Source organism: Anomalospiza imberbis, chromosome 11 (assembly GCF_031753505.1).
Source record: "Anomalospiza imberbis isolate Cuckoo-Finch-1a 21T00152 chromosome 11, ASM3175350v1, whole genome shotgun sequence".
Classification (NCBI taxonomy): domain Eukaryota; kingdom Metazoa; phylum Chordata; class Aves; order Passeriformes; family Viduidae; genus Anomalospiza; species Anomalospiza imberbis.
Genome location: NC_089691.1, coordinates 12739987 through 12763448, shown reverse-complemented (window position 1 = coordinate 12763448; position 23462 = coordinate 12739987). Strand labels below are relative to the sequence as shown.

The window sequence follows — 23462 nt, the reverse complement described above, 5'->3', positions numbered from 1 at the left end:
TAAATGCTCACATTTACACATCCCTCCTATTCCACTCATCCATGCTGAGAGTGAGTTAGGCACCCCATTCCCTGTACCATTGGCTTACCAATCTCTGGAATGCCCCTGGGACTCCCAAAAAGTTTGGCAAAGCCAAGGACTACTGAAATAAATGACACTGTTGAGGAGGGAGTATCATGTGAGTGAGTTAATGGTTTGTGTTGCATTTTGGCACCATGGCCCTGAGTACAGCAGGATATTCCATCGTGGAGGAGCTGCCAAGGTTTTCGCATCTTGGATTTTCTCCTGACTTTATAGCTTGTTACTGAGGTTCCCAGATTCCACCACATGCAGTGGCAATCCTTGGAAATTTAGCATTGCCACAATTGCATCTGAAAGCAGGGACATCACTTAGCCAAGGCATATCAGCTTTCTAAAGGGCAAAAAACACCAACCCTTGGCAACTGCAGGATCACTATTAGGGTGAGAAGTATCAACACAGTGCATGTCTGTGATCCAAATCTGAAGTGCTTTTCATTGACACAGGCAGAAGGAAGTATCACATTTGTCCTTTGAATCTTCAAACAGTGAGGCAAGGGCACAGGAGTGATGTGGAGCAGGAGACCAAAACTGCTGTGCTAAGGCAGAGACACACTGACCAGAAATCCCTGAACAAGACGAGCCTGAAAGGAAGCTCAGGCCCATTTTTGAGTCTCCTATGCTACAAGAGCTTTCAGACTTTCTTTTGGAGATTAAAAAGATATCACATTTCCTCCTTTCTTTCCTTCTGTACCCCAGATTTCAGTGCTGTCCCACTACAGCTGAAGCTACTCTCTTGCAGTGTGACATCAACACCACAGCAGGATCTGGGGCTTCGATGTCTTGCCAGCTGTCCTTGGAAAAGGGAATAGATTTTAAAGCTGTGAACATTTAGGTGTACTAGCTGATTACAAAGACAGCCAGACGTGTGAGGTGAGGGAAAGACTGGATCATGCCTATTCCAGACTTCTGGAAGCAGCAGTGAAAGAATATGCTGTTTTGGCTGCAGAGACCCTTAAAAAGGGAGGGAGATTCTCTGCAACCACAACAGCAAATCCAGTGTGTGAACTGAAGTGTTTGGCTTGGAGACAAGATTCAGGCAGCAACAAGCCTGCTAGGCTGACATCAGCATTACCCAGGCTTTAGAAAACAGTCTGAAGAAAAGAAAGCAATTAAAACATGTGGGTGCAACTGGATAATAAATAACTTAGAATGAAAATCAACATGGCACTAACCAGACACAGCTCATACCCATGCAAACTTGTCTGTAAATAAAATAAGCTGTTTCTGTAGATCAAGCCTATGTGGTAGATCCTCACTCAGATACACACAGTGCATGAGAGACAACACTCCACAGGAAATAAGGATTTCATCCTCTTCAGTCAGAGAGGATGAAGCTTAGAAGGTGAACTGGAAAGGTCATGAGCAACAAGAAAGTAGGTGGCACTTAAATGAGAAATACTGGGCAGAAGGCAGATTTCTAGAAAAACACTTCCCAGAATAGCTTTGGGATTAATACATTGAGAAGGAGTTGACATAAAAACAGAAAGATACTCATGATGGACAAAGACTTGAGAAAGGCTGCTGTGGCAGGGAAAGACAAACACCAACAGGGAAACTGAAGTTCATCATGGATGAGGGGAGTGAAAACTTAATAGGATTTAATTTCACAATCTTGGAATTCAGCAGTTTCTGCTACTTTGCTGCTGGAAGTGGCAAGAGGTCCCAGATGCATTAGTTCTGGGCCATCAGCTGCCAGTGTGACAGTCATAAAAAAAGGCAAATGAAGCCCTGAAACAAATCAGGTGAGATATTTGCCATCACAGCAAAAAAAAACGCATTATCCATATGCTATAATCCATAGCATTTGTGACCCTCACCTGCAGCACTGACAGCTCTGCTCTCCTGGACCAAGGCAGATCCAGAGGTGCTGAGAAGCCTGCCAGGTGAGCAGGTGGTCCCACGACTCACTGAGCTGCATGGGCTGGATGTGTGTATGAGCAGAGCTGGGATGCTATCACCCCTGGGAACAGGCCAGCAGAGAGGATGGCAGGTGCTCCACATGCAGGACTTCATCACGCCCACATGCTCAGGTGCCAGACTGGAAGAGGTTTGGAAACCCCAGATCAGTGGGAGTGGGTGGCTGGGATGCAACAGAAGGAATCCCAACTCATTTTGGGTTTGAGAATGAAGCTTTCAGATATTTTCCAGGCTGGACCCTCAGGCCACAAGAAGCCAAAAACTCCACATGTGGTCTCCAATATGAAACACTGGAGAGGGTTAACACCTGGAGAAGATCAGTGGTTTCCAGACGAGGGAAGTGAAGAGACAGCACATGTACTTGCACATGAGCAGGTACCCCAGAGGCCCTGAGGAGCTGATCCTGACCCCACCACTGCCTCCCTGCCACTGTCTCACAGCCCCAGCCTTGCTTCCTGTTGTGTCTGTGCAAAACCTAAAAAAAGAGAAAAAAATAATTGCGGTGCCTGAAATGATCAGTGTAAATTACAGCCTGCAATTGCCAGCGGGGCAGTGGGAGAGGTGCTTCTTTGTTCTGTAGGAAGAGTGAGTTCTCAGGGGAGAACTGACTTCCCCCTTGGAAGGGAATGCTCTATCCCACACCAAAGAAAAAGTTCTGAAATTGAAGGTGATATTTTTGATGGATTCTGATGTGAACAAAGGAAAAAGGATTGGTGACAGGAGCTGTCTGCTTGGCACACATGGCATGTGTGCAGCTGAACTGCATTCGTGGGAGAAGGAAGAGCGTACAGAGGGGAACAAATACCTGTATTACCAGAAGGGTAAACAATGCCCAGAGCTTTACAGTGTACAGGGATTAGCACTTGCTTTAAGGCATCACTGGGAGAGCCAGAAATTAGGACCTGGATCTCTTTGTGGGCACAGCGATGAGCTTCTCCAGATCATGCCGACTCTTCTCCAGGACCTGCTGGGGGTAACGAGTGCTTCAGCCTCAGGAGTGATGGCTCACTCACCCCTGACCACAAAGATGCTGCTCCACAAAGACAGGCTCCTCACTATGAAATAATGCACCCAGAAGGATCCTGCCATAGGATTTCTGAGAGGATACTGTGACTGCTAGTCAAAGCCAAATCCTAGCTGCAGCCACTGGCTGCTAAATCGGTCCAATTTTCGATTTTAACATCCAAGCAGGACCAAAAAAAAATATAGAAAGAAAAAGAAAATAGAGCTTGGCAGCAGCAGTGATGGATCCAGACAGTTATTGCAGTCAGAGCTCAGTTTTCCCTCCTGGTTTGATAGCAAAAAAATGAGACATGCAGCTAGATGCACAGACTGCATGAGTATGGTCCAGGACATGGAGGCCAAGAAATCCCACATGGGAGCACCAGCTGAACCCCTGGGCAGTGTTCAGTGGTCCATCTGAGAGCCCTGCCTAGAGGATCAGAGCTATAGGGTCAAACAGAGTTGTCTCCAGAAAGATGTTTAATTCTAGGAAGCTCTGGCTTTTATGCTTGGGCTCCTATTGGTGGAGAACACATTTCCTTAATTTCTGCCTAAACAAAAAGGCTGATTGTTGTTTGTTGTTTTGATTTTTTTAAAAAGACAGATATTTTTCAAAACTACAGTGGTGTGAGACTCCATCACCAGAATCCCACAGAGAACTCCAGACTCACTTACTGCCTTAATGTTGTGGAAGGCAGTGATCTCTCTTTGATGGACAAGATGACCAAATAAGTGACCATCTGCTTTCTCACATCATACCCCTGGCTGTGAAGAACTGTGTGACAATTCTGGTGTTCACAGAGCTAAGGGAGGACCTTTGGGAATTATTCCTGTTTTAATTCTTACTGAAAGGTTTTGATTGGGAATGGGAACTTTTTGGCTCCAAAAGCAAATCAAATTTTTGGCTTCAAAGAGGCAATCAAATCCCCTTAGATTCTTGTGACTGCTCATTTTTACTGCATCTAGAAAGTCAAGGATATAGACAACAGAGTCTTAATTAAAAAGCGTAAGAAAAGAAATCTAATAGAGCTGCACAACTGATTTGTTTAAATGCATCCTTCATCTTTGTGAATTCAGACACAAGTACATCTGCTGGGGAGCTGTAAGGAGGTGTAAGTGGCTGGGCTCATCCAGGTGTCCGCACTCAGAACACTCAGAGGGAGTGGGCAGCATCCATGCCCCATTCTGGCAGGTAACTGGCAGCAGAGCACATGCACAAGAAACAATTTTGGGGAGAGGGAACATGTCACAGCAATATTCAGACAAGCACAAGCAATGGCAGAAAGCAACCAGCCCTTTGGAGAACAACCAGAAGAGACAATTTCTGGTCTTTTCCCTGAGTCTCTCCCAGGCACAGCACAGCTCCCCAAGAAGAGAGCTCAGATATCAGCCCACAACAGCCCACACCTGGCACAGCTTCCAGGTGGCAGTGAACAGAACAGATCCCTGGGGAGCAAACGCTGTGCTTGAGCTCTTTTGTTCCTCCTGGGCTGTGCCAGTGGAGTGATGGAGGGGAGCTGGCATCAACTCGCAAGCTCTGCAACTCTGGTATTTACAATATAAACATGCATTTCTTCTTCCAGACCAACATCCTCTGTAGCTCAGGAAATGCCCCTGTGGCCCTTCCCACCATTGCTTCTCTTTTCATGGTGCTTTTCTCCCCAGTTATGCCTTGTTCAGCCTGTTCTGCCTCATGACAATGTCCTTTTGCAGAGGCTCGGCACTGACACAGCTAACACAGCCCCATGCAGTGTGGTCACAGGCAGACCCACCACTGGCCTCCTTCAGTGTTTTCCTTGCTGATGAACAAGCCAGCAATGTATAACCCATGCTATTCCTGACAGCTTGCCCTTGGCTCTGTGGGCCAAGCCTTGGGAAGGGCTGGCTGCTCTGCATGTCTCTCTCCTGAGGTACAGGCGGCGGAGAGTCTGTTGGAGCTGTCTGTCTCAGCTCACTTGCTAGGGAACGGGAATAATTCTCCATCAGACTTTCCCCTGCCAGCTTCCTCCTGTTCCGTACAGACAACTGACAATCTGGAGTATCCTGGGGAGCAGCAGAACCTTCCCCAGGCTTGCTCCAGACCATTTTCAGACAGCAGAGCAGAGCCAAGGGCCAGGATAGTTTTACCCCTGCAGGGGTCCTGGAGCAGGTCCTTCCCAGATAACCCAACCAGGTTAATGTAGCATATCAGAAGGGCAGGACCTTTGTGATTCTGCCTCCCTGAGCAGATCAGCAGGCAGGCACATCCCTGTGCCCTGCAAAGCCATCTTGATTCATTCCTCCATGTCACCAGTTGAGCCACAACCCTCAGGCACTGGCATGGCACCAGGAAGCTCAAGTGTCCCTCTGAAACCACTGGGTAAGTGTCCTTCACCAGCACTGCACCCTAACTCTCAGGCTCAGGAATTGCCTCAAGTAGCTTGGTTTTGGGCCATACAATTGTATTTTGAAGCATAGCCAGTGCCTGGGTGTTGTCAGCCTGGTTATCCCCATGGCAAAGGGGCTCCATTTGGTGTCTCTTGACTTAATGATATTTAATTTAGCAGAAATTAAACCAAGTGGCTTGAACTTGGCTGGATCAGACAGAACTGAATCCCAGCAACACAGGGGTGCTTGAAAGCTTAGCTCAGGCTTTTCATCCCAGAGCTGCACATTTTCTCCCATCCCTCTTGAAACAGCCAAACCAAGTTATTAACCCCCCCACCTCCCCTCACACCCAGCACTTGGAAATAGAGATACACTGGGAGGAGGTTACCCACAACACTAAGGGAAAAAACCACAAGGAAAGCAGCTCAGGGCCAACCTGAGCAGGGCAAGACAGGACGTGTGCATGAGTAGGTTTGCACAGAGAACAGCCCACGCACAGGGAGCTGCAGCAGGGGATGACAAATCTGCTCTCCCATCAGCCAGGGTGGGTGAACCCGCTCGTGTTTGCATATGGGAGAGGGTGGTTTTGCATCTCCACAGGCACTGGGTTCACACAGAAGTGATGTTTTAGCCACAATGATGAAGTACCATTTCAGGGCAAGATGAGGGGTAGGGTACAGCAGAGGGATGAAGGCTGCACAATGGTCCATTGTCTTCCTCTTCTCCAGTACCTGGCTATAATACATCACTCTCCTGTGGAGCCAATGGAGGGATCCTACCAGTCTCTATCACACAGACTTTCCTCCCCAGAAATCTCCCCTTTTTACACAAATGACTCTCTTGTTTTCCTGGGAAGCTACTTAAGGCAAACTCCAAGCAGTCACAGATGGATCCTGAAGGGTGATGGGGTACCCCATCCCCAGGACACATATTCATCCCATGTCTCTGCTGCTGAAGCACCCCAGTACCCCCTTCCCAGCCACAGCCCTCAGAGGAGGCTCCACAGGCACTGAACTGAGGTGACAGAGCTCACTTCTGAGGAGGCACAGAAGTACAAACCTCTTAGCCAAGAGGGAAAGGAGCATTTTCCAAAATCCTTCCACCAAATGTATATGCTCCACAGCTACCATCCCCTGGGACAAACCCTTCTGCAGCATTTTCCACCCCAAACCACACAGTTCCTACTACACACATTTCCAAACCACACACACACAGATGTGAAGGTATTTGGGATCCCTGGACCTCACCATAACCAGGTGTACATAGGCAGGATGTCCAAGATTGCTTCCTTTGGGAAGGAGATGAAAGGAGGTGTCACCCCCTAAAAAGAATACCCTTGTTTTCAGCAATCCCCCCCTTGCAGCTTCGCCAGGGCTGTGTGGCACAACTGGGTGGTAATGGCAGCCAGGCTCCCTGGCACTGACAACAGCATTCCTCCAGCCAAGAAACACTCTCCAAGGAGGGGACAATGAGTCACTGTTTTACATGGGATAACTCAATGGACTGCACTTTCCTTTAGTAGGAACAGTCATTCACTCCTCCAGGGATGTGGCCTGCCGGCTGGAAGGCAGGAGCCCATGGGCAAGAGAGGGACAAGGTGTGTGCTGCCTTCAGGAGATGTTAATGAGGGTGTGGAAGAAGGTTCTGAGCTATTCTCTCTGGAAAGTGATGGATGGGAAGAGCCATACAGAGGGGTGAGTACATCCTGCTCTCATTCCAGCCAGACAGGGAACAGCCAGGCCTGCCAGAAGCAGCAGTGATTGTGGTGAATGTGTGAGGGTGGAAACACATAGCCCCAGAGAACTGCAGTGGGAGCAAAAATCCAAGCACACCTGCCTCCACTTGTGCCCAAGATCCCTGATATCTGTGCACAGTCATCTGCAGGCAGCATCCCTGTAAATAGGGCTCATGGGACTGGACTGCCTCTGACATGCTGCACTGGGGGATGGAGAGGCAGCAGAGCTGCATCACCTCTCTGTCTGATATTGGGGCACCTGTCCCACCCACACAGTGCAGATTATTCACAGCACAGGTTCTCACGCAGAAATCTGAGGGCTGACAGGTGTAGGGACAGCACAGAAGCCCCAGGCACATTAAATTAAACAAAAAACTCACGTTTTCCAGCCTGCAAGAAGCAGATGGATGTTTCTCAGTCTGGGGTTGCAGTGACCCATGCTCACAACTGTCACTTATCCACAACCATTTCCATGCTCAGCGACTCATGCCAGATGCAATAAATCCACAGACAGCAAACACGGCACAGGGGCCAGCAGCATAAGGTGCCACTGGCACCAAGTGCCACCAGATTTCAGGTTTCTCCATCTGGATCCAGTTCAAGACAGACACACTGACTGACTTTCATCAGAAAACGCCTCAGCCCGGCCTCTCAGGAGCTGTGGCAGCCTTTGTGGGGCAGGCTAAGAACGGCGCAGACGCCTCCTGAGCGGGCGCTGTGACACGCAGCAGCCCCGCAGCTGACCTGACCCCTCCCAGCCAGGGCTCCTCATGGCTGTCCCCCTTGCCACCAAAGTTCAGTATCTTCTCTTTCAGCTGGAACATGTCCCAGCCATGTCCCTTGCCAGGAGTCCCACCTGAAGAGAGCCTTCTGACAGGTCACACATGGGACTGGCACTGCCATCACCACCCCTTCCTCCACTGAAAGGATCCAGAAACTGCCTCTCCAAGGGGCAATTTCTCCATTCCCACTCCTCAGGATCTGCTGTGCCTTTGGCACAGTTCATGGCTGGAAACAGGACTCTGGGTCACTCGCTGGGTGAGATCAGCCCCTGCCACACCACAGCCTGCGTGTCCCACTCAGCACCACGTGGGATGTGGGATGGGAGGGAGGCAGGGAGGCAGAGATCCAATGTTCAGAGCTACTTGGGTTTTGCTCCAAACCACTAAAAAAGAGAGATCTCTGCTGAAAGTGCTCCAAAGAAACACAGCAAGCACTGCTGACAGTATAATCTCCACTGTCCATTTCTATTAATGCTCTTACAGGTTTAGCAGAAACTGGAAAGCTTGGAGCTGACTTTTCACTGCTCAAGGCATGCAAGAACACCCAGATGAGCAAAGCCAGTGTGACCCTGTGTGCAGCCCCCATCAGTGCCCTTTGGAGGGGCACTTGCCTGGCAAAAAAGACAATGGACTTGTGTGTGTTTTGCTCCTCGTGCCTGGCTGACAAACCCAGCCCAGAGAGCTTCACATTTGCAGTGCACACTCAGCACTCTGCAGCTAAGCCAGGCTGAGGGACGATCCAGCGCTGAGGGGTTTGCAGCCAGCTCTGTCTCTCTGCCTTCCATCTGCTCTACACAAAGCTCAGGCAGCAGCCACAGAGGTGCTCTGGGGTTTGAGGGGGTGTCATCTGATGGATGTTTTTTTAAGCTGCTACAAAAAGAACATTAAACTCCTGACGTGAGGTGGGGTCAGAACATCCTGCACTAGTTTAGACTTCTACTGCATGTCACACATATTGGGCAGGAAAATAATTATCTAACTTTACTTTTTTGCCTTTCCTTTTTCATTTTTTCTTCCCTAACAGGAGGCTGCTCAGCTTTTAACTGTCTGGAAGAGACCTCTGAAATCTGAAATTCCTCGTCTGTCCAGGCTTTGGCCAGATGCCTTCTGTTTAGGGAGTGCTGGCTGTACCCAAGCCAGTGCAGGGACTGACTGCCACTCATTCCAGAAGTGACTGTGATTCAGAGATCTAGTTTCTGGACATGCTTTAAAACCACTTGTGCATTACTCTTGATGCTCAAGATCCTGGAAAGTTTATTTAGGAAGAAGTTATCGCCATTAGGAAGATATTAAAATTACATGAAGAGCCTCCTTGTTTTCTACAAAGCTTCATGAAAGCTCTCTCCTCTTTTGTCTCCTGATTTCTTGCACAGCTTACTTTGCATTTATGTTTCTAAAGATAATTTGTCTTCATTTCTCACCGATGACACCTCTTGGACTATCATCAGCCACACCCAGGCTCAGGGGCTGGCAGAGCTGGGCCTTGGTTGTGTGGCTCCCTCCTCCCCAGAGGTGGGGATGGCTCAGGCTATGTTTTTCAAGAAAGGCCCTCTTATTCCCATTTAGTCAAGTTGAGTCAAGGATCAGACAGGGAAACTCTAATCAAGTGATGGAAAATGGTGACAGTTATAGGATTAGCTCACAATATATCATGCAGAAAGGGAAAGAAGGAATCCAGCTGCTTCAAGGGGCTTGCCAACTGCCCCAGCATCATCTGTGGGGATCATATTAGGAATAGAGCCAATGGCAGCTGGTCTGGACACTCTGGCCCATTCAGTGCAGGGGTTCTTCCTAAACCTTCCTGTCTCCTCAGCAGCAGGAGGCTCTGGTCACCTGGTACCAGCCTGAGGCAGATGCCAGGAGGTTTAATAGAAAGTTCATAGGCATTTTAGCTGGAGGGATGTATTTTGCTAGGGCAGCGTCCCTATGGCTCTAATGTCACAAGGACTGCAATTAAGATCTTTATAGGAAACAGAAAATTAACAATATCCATCAGGAACACAGCCTCTGTGAGCAAATAAAGTATTTGTGTGTAAGTACCATGCAATCTTCTGTTTCCAAATGGTTAATTCCTCCTATAAGCCAAGCTAGAAGCTTTCCAAGAGCAATTTCTCTTCCCCATTACGCCTGTCATTCTCCTGGCCCCAGCTGGCTGCTTGCATTTATAATTCAAGCCTGAACTGCCAGCATTTCCATTCCTTGTCAATAAACTCCTCCTTTGCAGCCTGCTGCCCGAAGGAACTGCAGAAGAAGGGCTTGCACCGCAAACAACCCTTTGTCAGTATGGACTGGGGCTGATTTTCCCTGGGCAAGGCTGCACCAGAGATCCACCTCTCCCTAAAATCCCGCTCGTGTGGTGTCCGTACCCCTGCAGGCCACCTTCTCTGGGCAGGCTCGGGCAGCCCACAGCTGCTCACACAGCACCACGGAGCTACCAAGCCAAGAGACCATCTGCACCAGCCTGCTGCCTCCTGCTCAGCTGCTGAGGCCACGGCAGGCCAGCGTGCAGGGGACCGGGCTGGGCTTGCTCAAAACCTGCCCGCGCCCAGGTCTGGTTTGGGCAGATGCTCTTTGTGCCCTCTGCACACAGGCCACCTGCACAGGTACAACAAAGAAGAGTCTCTCTTATGTCAGATGGCTCAACTTGCCTGCTGAACATGTCTCAAACTATCTCAGCTCTGTGCATCTGGGATTGATGAAAGCCTCAGCAAGCTGATCTGAGAAAGAATGCACGCTCAGCAAACTCTTCCCAGTGCAGCACCTTGCCCGCAGCCATCCCTCCCTGGCTTTGCTTCATGGCTCTCATCCCTCTGCTCCCAGCAGAGCCAGCTGAGGGGCTGTGTCCTGCCTTTCTAAATGACACAGGTCACCAGCTGGTGAGACTCTCTGTCTCAAGATACACAACAAGAGGTTTTACAAAGAATTGAAGAGATGCATGAGTTCACGGAGGAGGAGAGGAGTGAATTACAGCCTGCTGGAAAGTTGGGAGAACCAGCTCTGAGAACCATCTCCAGCACATACGGTCCCACCACATGGCCCCTCGTGCCTGCTTCTGCTGCATTTAGTAATGATCCCTGCCTGAGGCCCCCAAAGAGCCCTGTCTCCCCAGCCAGCACATTCAGCAGAGGACACAAACATCTCCAGTGCCATTGCAGCTCTGGGGCACAACAGATCCAGGATCATTGGTAGCTGCTTGTCTGAGTGGCTATTGGATTTAACCCTTCCTGAGAGTGGCTGATGGCTCTGGGGATATCCCTTTCCTTCTCACAGGGAATGAGCAAGCTCTGATGGGGACCTCAGGAAGAAGGGAACTGGGAGGCTTGTGTCTACACTACCCAGCAGCAGCTGTGGGCTATTGATGCAGAACTCCAGCAGCATCAATTCAGCCTTGTTTGGGTCTCACAGTGCCTGTGCCTGCTGATCCTATTAAGCTAAAGGGAAATCAATCTCCCTGATACTGCCAGGAGTAAACTTGGAAGAGACCCAGCTGTGAATATGCTATCCCTGCACCCCTGCCAAAAGGAAGGGCCTGGCTTTGTAGATATGTGCAGAACTCGCTGCCTTCTCCTGCCACGGGGAGATCTGCCTGTGCAGAGACGCTCCCGTGGCAGGCAGAGCCCCAGTCTCGCAGGGCAGCACAGTATAAATGGGAGTGGGGAGCTGCTGAGGAGCTTCTGACCTCCAACTAGTTTGTGCTGATTTCTCAGGTCCCTGCTTTGAAGAAGGCCCTCTAGAACAGGCAAGGCAGCCCCAGGGACACCCACACTCGGCAGCTCCCAACAAACATCACCTTTGAACCTCACGTCGATATTACCTATCTTCCTGCGAGGTCAGTGAAGCAACATCTGGCCAGAGAGCAGGCTTGGGTTGGGTTCCACATTAGCAGTGAGGCTGCAAACTCACAAGGAGAGAGAGCACTGCAAGGGATGGCTCAAACCTGCTGCTGCTCCTCCCTGGAAGAGCTGGGAAAGCAGCCAGGAGATGGAGGCCTATAAATCAAGTGGCATTTACATGGAGAAGGAAAAGCTGTGAGCACCTTGTGAGTGGAGGCCAGGACTCATGGCCTCAGCACCTCTCTGTACCACAGGAGATAAGCTGATGGGAAGGGACCTATGGGCCCTGTGTACAGCTGTGGAGATCCAAAACTTTAATGGCACATCTCCTTGCACAAGTATCATGGGTAGAGACGCCAGCACCTGCCCCATTGACCATGGCCACCTTAGAGGCTTCTTCATCTGTCACTCGAGCCACTGTGGAGGCAGCAACACCTTCAGAGACATTCTTTGGGGAGAAAACAGCTTCAAGTCCAGTTGGATGCTGCTCTGAGGGACTCTATGAAAGTTCAGTCCAATTGTGAAAAAGCTGGGTCTCACCAGAATCAGGTGCTTCAGCACAGCAGGTCTCAGTCCTGTGCTCAGCACGGTTTGTGTACATGGCCCTGTAACAGACTCACCCGAGCACCACACCACACACAAGCCTGGGGCACTGTGGTTTGCAGCATCTCACAGCCGCCAAAACAGCTTTGCAGTGTGACATCACCCGAGGCTTCAGTGACCAGGGCTGCAGCACTGCTGGGAGCTCTGAACACCTTTGCCATTCCTTGCTCCAATGTATTGGGGACCACTGGTAAGGTGAAGGGGAGGTGGGACATGCCATTAGACAGGGAGGCAAGCAGGACCCCGAAGAGCCAGGCCAGGGCTGTCTACAGGGCTGGGGATGGCTGGTGCTTGGAGAGCCCTGCTGTAGGTCAGGAAGCTCTCATCACAGCACAGGGAAGGACCTGAGGTGGCATGGGACAGCATGTTGAACTGGGACAGAAAAATCAGCAGACCCTGAATCCACACACACTCACACCCTCAAAACCAGGTTTGTGACCATTTTCAACACCCAAGGGTGATTATCCTCTCAGCAGAGCTGCTAGAGGATGTGGGTTATGTGGCCAGGCTTTCCTGCACTGGTAGACAGACGAGCCACCTCAGCTGAGGGTGCAGCTGCAGAACCCAAGGGTGGTGGAGCTGCTACAGTCCTAACCAGAGAAGAGAAACCCTGCTTCCTTCTCCCAGGAAAAACCAACTCCAAGCCCTTCCCAGCCAAATTCCCATCACTCTGCCTGCCCATAAATTTACAACTATTTATTTAGTCAAAGCTCATCCAAATATTAAGAGCTCAGGGGCACTGTGGGAAAACAGGAGCAGGCAGAGCAGGCAGCCTGCTCCTCCAACAGGCTACAGGAATTCTCCACTGGCTGGTTCAAGGCTGGACACCTCCATGCCCTGAAGCTAAACATGTTCAGAGCCATGCCAGCAAGCTAAAGGGAGTGGACTTGTGCAAGGATCTCTGAGGCAAGAATCACCAAGTCTAGAAACAGACCCGAGTCAGATCTTTGCCTCTGAGACTTCCAAAGGTGGGAGGTGGAAAAGGTTACAAGGCAGGGACCTTCAAAAAGCCTACAGACCCCAGATATCCCAGTAAGGGCTGCTGCAAAGGGTTTGGGAAAAAATGAAACTTGCTCACTAGCATTCAAAAGAAATGCTGGAAGAGAACTCAGCTTCCCTCCCACTTGCCCTCTCCCTGGCCACCAGAAGCCAGCATAAAGATGTCCCCACATCAACAACTGGCAGGCCAGAAGGACAGCACCAGGTCCAGGATGGAGCTCTGATGGCATGATTGTGGCCCTGATCCCATGTGATGCCCTCACACAGCCTTTCATCAGCTTTTCAGACTGGAAATCCGTATTTTGGCAGCTGCCCACGGGTCACAGCAATGTGGGGGTGATGCCGAGACCAATTTGCCAACGGCAGGGGAGCATATGTGCACAGGGCAGTGTGTGTGTGTTTGCTTTTTGCAATCACTGTCCTGTCTGAGGAGCTCAGACTGAAAACACGCTCAGGGCACTACTGAGCTCTGACAGATTCAGTCCACCAAGAGGGGAGCAGAGATTTGTGGGCTGTGAAGTGGTGGGGTGACAGTTCAGGATGTCAGCCACTGCACGTTCCTCTGCTACTGGGTGTCCTGGGCTTGCTCAGCTCCGTGCAGAGGGGCACTGGCACTGGGGGCTGCTGGAGCCACCCCTGCTGCCTCCTGCAGAGGTGCCAGTGCCTGGCTGGTGCTGCTGCAGTCTCTGCTTGCTGAGCAGCCAGCACACCACGGCTCCTGACAGCACGAGTCTTGCAGTGGCAATGCTGGTATCATTTGTGTACAGGATCCGAGTCACACAGAGCCATTGCTCACACTGTGTCCTCTGGCTCCCCTTCCCTTCCCTGTTCCCACAAGGGACACACTGGGCGTCCCTCAGAGCATCACACTCTCCTTCCAGCACAATGAATGAGGCATCATCTCTGCTCCCCAGCTCATTAAACTGTAACAGAAACAAAACCAGCCCCATGGCCCAGTGCTACCTCCTACGCTGAGTGATCTGTGAAGGACTTGCAGGAACACTTTACCCAAGCAGTGGCCACCCAGCTCCTGGGGATACAGAGAAACTTTCTTCTCTCCTTTGCCCTTTAACTTAGATTGAAACTGTGGCTTCCCAGTGGAAGGCACAGGCAATTGGAAAATAGAGAACAGAGCAAGAAGAGACATTTGGGGGTCAAACCCAATTTATCAGAACTCTACAACTGACTTTAATGGGTAGTTTACTAGAATGACATGGGGTACAAACCTGCAACAGCAAAAACTGGCATAGCTGGAATAAATCACAACAGCCAGCCATGAAGCAAGGATCCCAGCATCTGGAAATGAGCATTAGGGATGGGGGACAACCTCACAGGGCAGCAGCATATACAGGGGGCATTTGGCAATACCTCTCACCATCCAGCCTTGCTGGGAGGATTTTACTGCCAAGGGGGGAGTAAAGAAGGGAAGGGAAAAATTAAAATATCTATGTGAATCAGTGGGGAAATTTCAGACCTGTCCCACAGCTGCAGATCCAGACAGGAGACAGACAGGGTGTCCCAGTTTACAGCACTGCAAGATCTGCAGGTACAAGTACACGTAAGGGAGAGAACAGACTGGACTAAACTGGGCAGCAAAGCCTGGGAATGTGGGGTTCAACTCCCCATTGACATTAGTCATTCCCCTCCATCCACGACAAATTTTACTGGGGGAAGAAAGTACCTCCAGCTCCTAGGGTAGGTCCATTTGTCCCTGTTTTCACTCTCAGTGCAAACTGTGCCATGCAGGTACAACGGGGTTAAACCCAGGACTTTCAGGCCACCAGAGCTACTCAGTGAGATGTTTCCCCCTTGTCTGACTGCTAGTAGTCCTTAACTGCCTTTGAACAAGGAAAGTTTTGGGCTTTTGCCCAGCTGTGCCTCAAAGGCTCAAAGTGAACCCCCCCCCCCTTGGCCCCTCAGAAGTATTTGGGGAGCTAAGCTCTTCTTTGGGTACTCAGCTCCAAGGGGCAGTACTGGGAGTTAAGTGCCTAATGCCTTTGTAGTTTCTTTTGGCTTCTGATATAGAGTCCTGGGAAAGACAGCTGTGTTTGCACTGGAATTAAGATGGAGGGTTTGTCATGCTCTCTGTTCAGATGCTTGCAGGAACCAAGGGCCAAGAAGTAAACCCAGCACATAAAAAATCCCAACCCCCTCAGGAGAGCCTTGACCACTGCACATGCACTCATCTCCCAGCCTTGGACCTCACTGCCCTGCACCAACACAGGCAAAGCCCTCCTGGTGCTGTTTTTGTGGAGTTCTTATTGCAGCACATTGGAGTTTTGTGTGTGGGGACAAAATGCAGGTGCACGTGCTGCCAGACAGAAACAGCCAGGCTGAGATGCCAGAGGAATGTGAGCCCACGAGAGGCTGGATGCAGGCAGCAGAGCCACTGGGACACGAATTTGTCCTGCAGGGACAGAGTTAACTCCGGGTGTGCTGAGCTCACTCCTTTCCCCTCCGAAACCTCTTGCATGTATCAGAGATTCTCAGGAAACTGTATAAAGCCAAGAAGGACTAGAGAAAGCATTCCTCATGAAAAGCCCGGCCCTCAGGAGCAGATGGGCTTCATTACTGTCCTGCTCTCAGCACCGGACTGCGTGGATTTTTCTACCCCAACAGGTCACGGATGGAGTCTTCATGTCTTTTCCAAAAACAACAGATCTGAGGGGGCCCAGCCTGTGTTTGCCAACATCTTGGCTGGCAAATGTTATTGCACTTCAAATACTTGCTCCTCAAAAGGAAGGGGCTGCATTCTGGGCGTCATGATACTGTGACTGGGAAAATTAGTTGGGCAAACTGCCCCATGACAAATGAAAAGAAGAAGAAGAAGAAGAAGAAGAGAGGAGGAGAAGAAGGAGAAGAAGGAGAAGGAAGGAGAAGAAGAAGGAGAAGAAGGAGAAGAAGAAGGAGAAGAAGGAGAAGAAGGAGAAGAAGGAGAAGAAGGAGAAGAAGGAGGAGGAGAAGGTGGTGAAGAAGGAGGAGAAGAAAAAGAAGGAGAAGAGAAGAGAAAGAAGAAGAGAAGAGAAAGAAGAAGAGAAGAGAAGAGAAAGAAGAAGAGAAGAGAAGAGAAGAGAAGAGAAGAGAAAGGAGAGAAGAGAAGAGAGAAGAGAAGAGAAGAGAAGAGAAGAGAAGAGAAGAGAAGAGAAGAGAAGAGAGAAGAGAAGAGGAGAGAAGAGAAGAGAAGAAGAGAAGAGAAGAAGAGAAGAGAAGAGAAGAGAAGAGAAGAGAGAAGAGAAGAGAAGAGAAGAGAAGAGAAGAGAAGAGAAGAGAAGGAGAAGGAAAGGAGAAGGAAAGGAAAGAAAGGAAAGGAAAGGAAAGGAAAGGAAAGGAAAGGAAAGGAAAGGAAAAGGAAAGGAAAAGGAAAGGAAAAGGAAAGGAAAGGAAAGGAAAGGAAAGGAAAGGAAAGGAAAGGAAAGGAAAGGAAAGAAAGGAAGGAAAGGAATAAGGAAAGGAAAGAGGAAAAGGAAAGGAAAGGAAAGGAAAGGAAAGGAAAGGAAAGGAAAAGGAAGGAAAAGGAAAAGGAAAGGAAAGGAAAGGAAAGAAGGAACGGAAAGTCAACACCATCTAAGAGTGGCTTGATTTGTCATCCCTGCCTGTGCTTGCAGCCTTAGCTAGGGTAAAAGCAGCATCTCCCTCCTTATCTGGAAGGCTGAGGCATGTGTCAGCCAGCTGCAGGCACGACCCAGGCTCAGAGCATTCGCTGGCCGAACCACGTGCACGTCCCAAGGTAGCAGCTGAATTTTAGCCTCCAAATACCTTTAAACAATGGGGAGGAACTGAGGACTAAAATAGGCTCTTTCCTGTTCTGAAAAAAAAATAAATCCCCTGGTTTTCAAAGGGAAAATTGCTAATTGCTAATATTGAAGTGTGTATTTATCTCCATTCACCTCAGGTCTAGGTGCAGTTGTAGGTTCAGGGACTAGAGCTCTGTGGGTCAAATCACTTATCAACTCTGTAATCTCTGTAATAATTTGTAACCCTCTGAAGGGGACCAATCTTTAGGCACAGAGATGGAGGCTGGCTGGGATCAATAAATTTGGAACAGTGAGCAGCAAGAGTTTCTCCAAGATCTGCTGGTCCTAAGGGGTGTTGGGCTGGGCAATTGAAACCAGCTGAGAACTGGCAGAGAGTGGTGGCAGTGGCATCTCCCATATCCACCTTGGCACATCCGAGGCCTAAGAAACACACAAAGATGGTGAGGCAGTTTCCTACCTGTGATATCTGCTACAAGTGTTGATGTGGCTTCTGGCATTGCTGCTCATCCTCCTGCAACACCCCAACCCTTCTCTCTCAGGCTGGTGAAGGGGCTGGAGAAGGCTTTGCCCTATCAGAGCTCAGAGGAGATCCAACTGGTTGATACAGGAGCAGATAAGGATGGAGACAGGGCTCTCACTGCTTTCTCACTTGGAAAGCTTTGTGGAATAGGATCACAACCCTGGCACTTCTAGTATCTCTTGTTGTGAAAGTCAGACCAAGGCTGAGTACATCTCACTTGCAAGGCCCCATGAGGTCCAACAGCTCGTGCTGACAGTGGGTTGTGAAACAATATGGGGAGTGCAGAAGCCGAGCATTGAGCAAGTGCTGCTAAAAAGACTTAAGAAACAACAGCTGGATGCTGCAAACGGACAGAACCAGAGCAGAAATAAAGGAGCACTTTGAGATTGAGAGCTTTTCCTTCTTTCTTATTGGAGAAAATCTGCCAGCTCTCCAGATGTCAGTACAGTTTGCCTACTCACATTTGCCCCAAAGATATACCTTTGGTGTGGCCCCACAGTACTGCCCTGCAGAAACCTCAGACCAGATGAACATAAGGCCTTAGGACCTGCCACTCACCTCCCTCGTACCTCCTTCACATGTTGCCCTTCCCTCTATCCCACGTCTGTCCTACCAGAGTCATCTCACTTCCCCCACTGTTGCTAAAATCAGTGTGGTGCCTGAGAACAGCAGTGACCAAAGCTCTGATGCAGACAAGGAATGGCAGCCTCCAGTATCTCCTGCTGTGCCAGCCTAGATGTGCTGCCAGCAGAGTGAGATGAAATACCAGCCTGGGAGCCCTGCTGTGTATGCTCCTCTCCATGCAGAAATGCACAGCGTGCACAAGTCAGCACAGCTGGCGGTGCGCTGCTCCTGCCGGGAACAGCAGAGGAACATCAGCTCAGACGATGGATGATAACCATGCCGAGGCCAGACAGGATCTCCTGGATGGCTGTGAGTTGACACCAGTACAGCCAAGGTCTCCTGGTGTCCCTCATCACCCCCTGAGCCCAGCTGAGATGGCATGAGGCTTGCCTGGGAGCTGAGCGCACTTGCCCACGCCACCAGCCCAGGTGGCAGGAGGTGCTGAAAGGTGACTGCTGCAGATAAACCCTGGAACCACCCACTGTGGCATGGTGTGGAAGGTCCAGGGCCGGTGTGCTCAGCACAAACACCTTGCTGCAATGTAAATGTGCTCCCCTTGGCCATGTACCTGTGAGCCTGGAGAGGGATAGCTGGTGGCCAACAGGACAGAGGTCACCACCGACTTGAAGCAAGCAGGGGACAGTCCATGGCACAGCTCCACCCCAGGGCCAGGGCGGTGCTGGGCCTACAGACCCCATGTCTGCTCACCAACACAGCCAGCAGGAAGGAAAGGCAACAAAAAACACCAGGGCCACAAAGTCAGAGCACACTCAAGCACGCAAGCCCACCTCCCTGTGGAGCACCAAGACCTGTCCCACCCCTCTGGCAAACACAGTGAGCCCATTCCTGCCTCCAGGAGGTACAACAGGGAATTCTGCCACTGCCTGCAGAACAGACTAATTCAGCCCACCACCAAAATAACCAACTCAGCAGCATTTAGGAGCAGAGTTATTTCAGCACAGGCTGGTGTGTGGGTGTTCCTGAGGCAGAACAAGAAAGCCTTATTCCAGCCCAGCCATGGAGCTCAGCACAAACCACTCCATGCACAACTGTCCAGATGGAGCTGTAAGTGGGCAACACAACCAGAGTGGTTAATTCCTGCTCCCTGAGCTGAGTGAACCCTTAGCACTCTCATGCTTAAAGGTTTGTATCATCATTCTTCCTGTTCCTTGTCCTGGTCACAGAAAGGTTTGGTCTCTATGTGCCATTAGCAAGGATTAATTCAGCATGTTCCATGTAATGGACTGTGGGTGGCCCAGGGAAGGCAACCTGCTCAATCCTGCTAACGATGGAGAAAGGATCTGACTGCTCCTGGGGGAAACTCATAGCATTGCTTCTTTTTTTTTTTTCTAGCATTTTTCTTCATTATTGTATAAAAACCAAATGACACCAGACAACTAGAACTCCAAATAACCCCTAGGCAGACATCACTTTAAAGATGACATTTTTGTTTGCTAATTGTTTACCTATTATTGTAACTTATAACTTCTAAAATTCAAGCAATTGGCTTCAGTTTTTTTTTCCTTTGGGATAAAAAATGAAGCAATCTGTAGCTTGCTTCCTTTCTGTACATGGTAATGACCTTTCCTCTGCTAGTGTTTCTCACTGATCTGAAGAGGAAAGGAAAAACTGTAAACTGAAAATAATAAGGGAAAGAAATGCCACAAAAATGAAGGCTGGACTCAGGGAGACAACTGTGTGGCTAAAAAATAAGCTGATGTTAGAGAATATTCTAACTCACCTCTTTATTGAACCTAAAGGGGCAAATCTGCAGAGGGCATCCACATCCTCACAAATGGGTTCCATGGAGTGACAAACATTACTTGGTTCCAGCAGTTGGAGATCCCTGCCTCAGACCTATCAGCATCTATGGGAACTTTCAAAAATCACACTTGCCCCATGTGAAAGAAGGTATTTGCAGGGCATTGCATTAGCATTCCAGACCCAAATTCCCTCCAGCACCTCGTGAGACACCACCACCATTACCATCACCTGCTTTGCTCTGACCTCACAGGAACTCTATGTGAAACTGGGTTGAGATCAGGTAAGGAATTCAAGTCAACTAAGCACAGAAAGTTCTGCTGACTCAGACCAGCAGAATCTCTTTTCTGAAAACCAGAGACCTGAAAAGAGACATGTTTTCCAGTCAGATGCTAGATAGCATATCCAGTGTAAAAGACAATCATCTCTTCATTAGCACCCCTGGAGATTAAAGCTGATTCAGCGCTGCACTTTTTACTAAGCAGTCCCAATACTAAAATAAGATGCATAAATCATTTCCTTAAGAAAAGAAAAAGTTACTGAGGGATACAATACTGATTATGGTCTTTTGGGATTTCTGAATTCATCTGACAAGCTTCACATACTCGTCTAGAAATAACAAATGCTCGCTCAGAACCCAACTCCTTTTCAATCTTACTCAGCCAACAAGTAATGCCTTTTTTATTTTTAGGAAAAAAAACACATTAAAGTGATAGATCAGCCCCTATAAAAGGCAAATCGCATTTCATTTAGTCTACACTGGTAAAATTCCATTAACGTTTCAGTCAAGTCAGTCTTCTGAATTTAAAGATGTAACTCTAAAGGCCCCATTGATGGATTGCTGCTGTAGTTAGAAAACATTAGTACATTGTTAAAACGGCAGGAATTACCCAAAAACGTCTCGTAGGAGAGAGGAACTAATTTCCCCAAAGGAGCAGAAAAGACAGGGAAATAAATTATCCCCCCCGGTAGAAAACGGTTCAGATTTTAGTTCAGAATTGTTTCCCAACTTGTGAGAAATTTCTAAGAGCACACACTACAGAAGTCCCTTGGGCCATTCAGACAGGCTCCCAGGAATTTTCGCGACCGCGGGTATGAATCGGCACTTGCGGGACAGAGCAGCTCGCCTCTCCCGTCCCGACCCCGGCACAGCCCCGGGAGGGCTGCACGAAGCCGTGCACAGTTCCGTGATCGCACAAAGCTCACCACGGTTTCATGCCCCGCAGGGACGCCGAACAGGACAGCGACCCGAGCGAAGGCGGCTTTGGAAAGGAGCCGCGGGTGTCAGCGCGGAGCGGCGGCGCCGGGACGGGAACGCCGCTCACGCCGCGGGCGAGCGCAGCGGCGAAGTTCGATGGGCTCAGCCGAGCGATGGGCGACCGCCGGCGACTTCACCGGCGGACACAACTTCAGCTCGCCGGGGACCGGCCGACACTCGAGGGGCTCCAGGAGCAGGGAAGGGGCTGCCCGCCGTGCCCCGCTCCCCTCTCCGCCCGCCCGCGACCGCGACCGCCGGGGGACCCTCCTGGAGCGCGGCGCCCGCGGACCCACCTGGGCTGAGGCTGCTCTGGAAGTAGAAGAGGACGAGCAGGAGCGAGCCGAGGCCGGCGGCCAGCGCCAGCCGCGGCGCCCGGCTCCGCCGCATCCTCGGCCGCGGCTGGCGGCGCAGCGCAGCGCCCGCGGCCCCGGCCCGGCCCGCCGAGCCCCGCCGAGCCCCGCCGAGCCCCGCCGAGCCCCGCCGAGCCCCGCCGGGCGCCGCCGCCGCCCCGCCCCGCGCCCGCGGCCCCGCGCCCGCCCGCAGGAAGTGACACGGGGCGGCTCAGCCGCAGCCACGGGAACTTCGCCCCCCGAGAGCCCCGCGGCGCCGGCAGCGGCTCGGCCCGGCCAGCCCCGCCGCGGGGCCGGGGGGGTTTCCTCGCCCGGTGCCGTGTCCGCGCCCTGCCAGCGCTCCGGAGTGCGCACTTCCCTGCCCAGCTCCCGTCACGGCTCTGGGACTCCCCGAGGGGAAAAGGGAGTCGCTGATGTGGTGGCAGGGTCGGGAGTTTCCTGATGACTTTCCTCTGCACGGTCAGTACTTCGGAAGCATCACAAAGTTTCGTGGCCTTAAAATACACGTGGCCTTAAAATACACCTCTTCCTTTTTTTTTTTTTTTTTTTTTTTTTTTTAATATTCTGTTGGCTACCCCCGGCCCTGCAGTCCTTTACTGAAAGCAATAACGCTTCTGACTAATTCCACCTCAAGCAATAAATTTCTGTAGAAGGAGGACATAATTTTCTATGACTCTCAGCATCCTTTTGGAAAGTGAGAGCACAAAGTTATCTTACTGCATCTTCTATCCCGCAGGCTCCACAATCACAGGCAGAACCAGCCCAGAGCTTTTGTTGCCCCAGTTTTGAAATAGCAGCAATGCTTTTCACCCAGCTCTGTAAAACACTCGAGATCTACTCAAAGGCCACCTGCCAAATTAGCCAGACCAAGAGCTGGATTCTACTGACAGCACCCCTTCACTGCTTCTCTGCAGCCCCGGCACACTTAGCTTTAAGAAAAAGAGGACAGCTCAAGGAGTATGTGCACATGCTGGGCTTCATTCTACCCTCATTTAGGGCAGAGGAAACCAGGAGGAGAATCTCCTTGTAGTGAAGGAAGCTGGAATGAAATAAGAACACACACAGCATCTTGCAGTCTGTGTCGGGCTATGGCCATGGAATTAAACTGCTTTTTGATGTCCCTGTTGGATGGTCTAGAGAGAGGCAACAGAAATGAGACCACAACTGGGACCCTAACTCCCCTCCTTGCAGGGGCAAACCAGTGTGAGCAGTAACCAGCTGGAAGGAGCCTCGGCAGCGGAGCCCTGTGCCTGTTTGATCCCTGAGGGAGGGACTGTGACCCCAAGCACCGGGGAGCAAGAGACAGTGCCAGGGGAGCGTCGCTGGTGGCAATGGCTGTGCACATGCAGCCTGCTCTCTGTTGCAAATAGTGCAGTAATTTTGGCCCCTTGATGAGTGTGGAAAGACTTGGGGTTTGCCTCACATGTAAAGATGGGCTGGTAGACCTCAGGGGCAGCAAAAGGGATGTCTGGTACTGCTGTCCTTGGGGCCAGAGAGAGTTCAATGACTGAAGACATATCCAGCCTGTGCAGTGGGAACCCCCTTGGAGGAGCTTTTCAGGAGCTGGAAGCTGTACTCATGACTGTTGCTGAATGTTTTCTTATGTGCATCTCCCAGTACTGAAACACCAGAAAATCTAGCCCAAGGCTCCCAGAGGAGCTAGGGAGAACAATCATCTATTTAGCCCAGTTTCCCTAGGTTCAGCAGGAAGAATAAAAATGGTAGAAATAAGCAAACTTCACCCATAGTTGGAAAATCCCATTAAAGAAAATACAGTAAAGCATCCCAGTAGAAACTCATGCATTGAGCAGGACCTGTTGAGTCCTGCTGCCTGCTGTCTGTATTTCATCCCCGAGGGCAGGGCCAGGGCCATCT

General features: G+C 50.4%; 1 protein-coding gene across 1 annotated transcript in view; it reads right to left on the bottom strand.

Annotated features, from left to right (window-relative positions):
- CHST13 (carbohydrate sulfotransferase 13) overlaps nt 1–21700 on the bottom strand; it is a 29648-nt gene extending 7948 nt beyond the window's left edge. Inside the window, exon 1 of the mRNA XM_068202006.1 lies at nt 21531–21700. Within this exon, the coding sequence (XP_068058107.1) occupies nt 21531–21624 (94 nt within the window). The 5' untranslated portion in view covers nt 21625–21700. The remainder of the gene's footprint in view (nt 1–21530) is intronic.
- Between the last annotated feature and the right edge of the window lie 1762 nt (nt 21701–23462).